The 1,627-nt window shown below is 52.3% G+C and overlaps 1 protein-coding gene across 1 annotated transcript; it reads right to left on the reverse strand.

Moving 5' to 3' along the window:
- Positions 1–206: 206 nt before the first annotated feature.
- Positions 207–1,248, reverse strand: LOC129151761 (skin secretory protein xP2-like). The gene is made up of 3 exons (XM_054727658.1): positions 906–1,248; positions 328–646; positions 207–228 (listed from the first exon to the last, which is right to left on the reverse strand). The coding sequence occupies exons 1-3, from the start codon at positions 1,246–1,248 to the stop codon at positions 207–209; spliced, it is 684 nt and encodes a 227-aa protein (XP_054583633.1).
- Between the last annotated feature and the right edge of the window lie 379 nt (positions 1,249–1,627).

Here is a 1,627-nt window from a genome sequence, read left to right on the forward strand (position 1 = left end):
TTAATTTCCTTAATTTTTTTCATATATGTAAAATCATTAATTTGTACAACAAGTGCTTTTTGAGTAACTACAGTGTAGTGCTGGTGAGACAATGGTGTGTTGGTGTGATATCCTATCTAATAAAGAGGGAATATGCTAAAAAAAAAAAAAAATAATAAAATAAAATAAAATACGAACACTATCATTTATTTATTATTTACAATAAATTATACCACGGGAAAATGAAGACTAAAAACAGAAAAAAGATAATAATATAAGCAAAAAAAACCCCAAATAAGAAAAATAAAAAGATAAAAAACAGAATCACGCCATGGAGAACATAAAAACAAAATAAAAAAATAAAAGAAAAAGAAAAGATCAAGGAGCGGAGGTATAACAACTTTTTCCCTACGGACAGGGTGAGCCCATTTAACAAGCGGCCCTTGAATTGGCAACTCCACAGGCAGCTCCTCCTCTGAGGCAGGAGCCAGCATGGGCTCCAGGGAGGGTTCTTCCTCCAGCGGTGCTGGGGCCTCAGTTTCTTCTGGGGCCGGCCCTGGCTCCACAGCTGCAGCTGGAGAGGCTGCTGGAGGTGGTGAAAGCTCTGGAGGTGGAGGTGCCTCCAGCTCTGCATCAGGAGGAGCCGCCTCTGCCTCCTGGGCTGGTGCTGGAGTTGGGAGAGGAGAAAAGATCACCCAGGGGCCTGCATGTCCATCTGTCCCCCAAAGACAGAACACAGCCACAGCCCAGGACCCACCACAGGACGTCCTCCATGCCCCAAGTCCAGCACATGGGTGGTCAGAGGCCAGTCTTTTCTCCTGGCCAGCCTCTGGGGTGCTCCCTGTGTGTCTGGCAACAATTTCTCCCCATAAACTCACATGGACCTCCCCCACCCTTCCCACTCCCACACCTCCCCACCTGCTCACCTTTGGGCTCTGCCTGCTTGGGCTCCAGGTCTTCCGGCCTGGTGTCATTAACACCGGCATAGTACTTCAACATGGAATTGAAAATGGCCATCTGCATGTTGGGACTGAGTGATTTCGATGTGGTTGGCATGTTGGGACTGAGCGGCTTAGAGGTTGGAGGCTTGTGGAGCCCGGGCGGCTTTGGTGGAGGAGTCCTCCTCCATCCACCCACGGGGCTGGGCTCCCCAGACGCCCAGGTGGCCACACGCACTTCAGGCCTGCCCTGGCCCTCAGTGGTGTGGCTCACCCGCCCCTCACTCCTGGACATGGGGAAGGGGTCTTCCTCCACCAGCTGCTGCTCCATCTTGATCTGGGTTGAGCGCTGCAATGACAGTGACCAGCAGCCAGTCAGTAGGACTCAATCATGGCCCTAATCACTCCTGCTTCTGCCCCCTGGACCTTCTGGTCCCGGATCAGGCCCAGCCCTGTGTCTGCACAGACCTCCACCCAGCGGAAATGAGAGTCACCTCCAGGGCTCAGGATAGACCTCGGGCAGAGGGCGCCACCCACACTCCACGTCCACCCAGCCAGCCTTGACCTGGGGTGTGAACATGACTGGTCCTGACCCCCCAACCCAACCTATTCCTGTTCCGGGCAGACCCTCCCCATGTGAACACCTCTTCACCCCTGCTCCAACACACACACACACACACACACACACACACACACACACACACACACTC

This window comes from Eptesicus fuscus, chromosome 15 (assembly GCF_027574615.1).
Source record: "Eptesicus fuscus isolate TK198812 chromosome 15, DD_ASM_mEF_20220401, whole genome shotgun sequence".
Taxonomy (NCBI): Eukaryota; Metazoa; Chordata; class Mammalia; order Chiroptera; family Vespertilionidae; genus Eptesicus; species Eptesicus fuscus.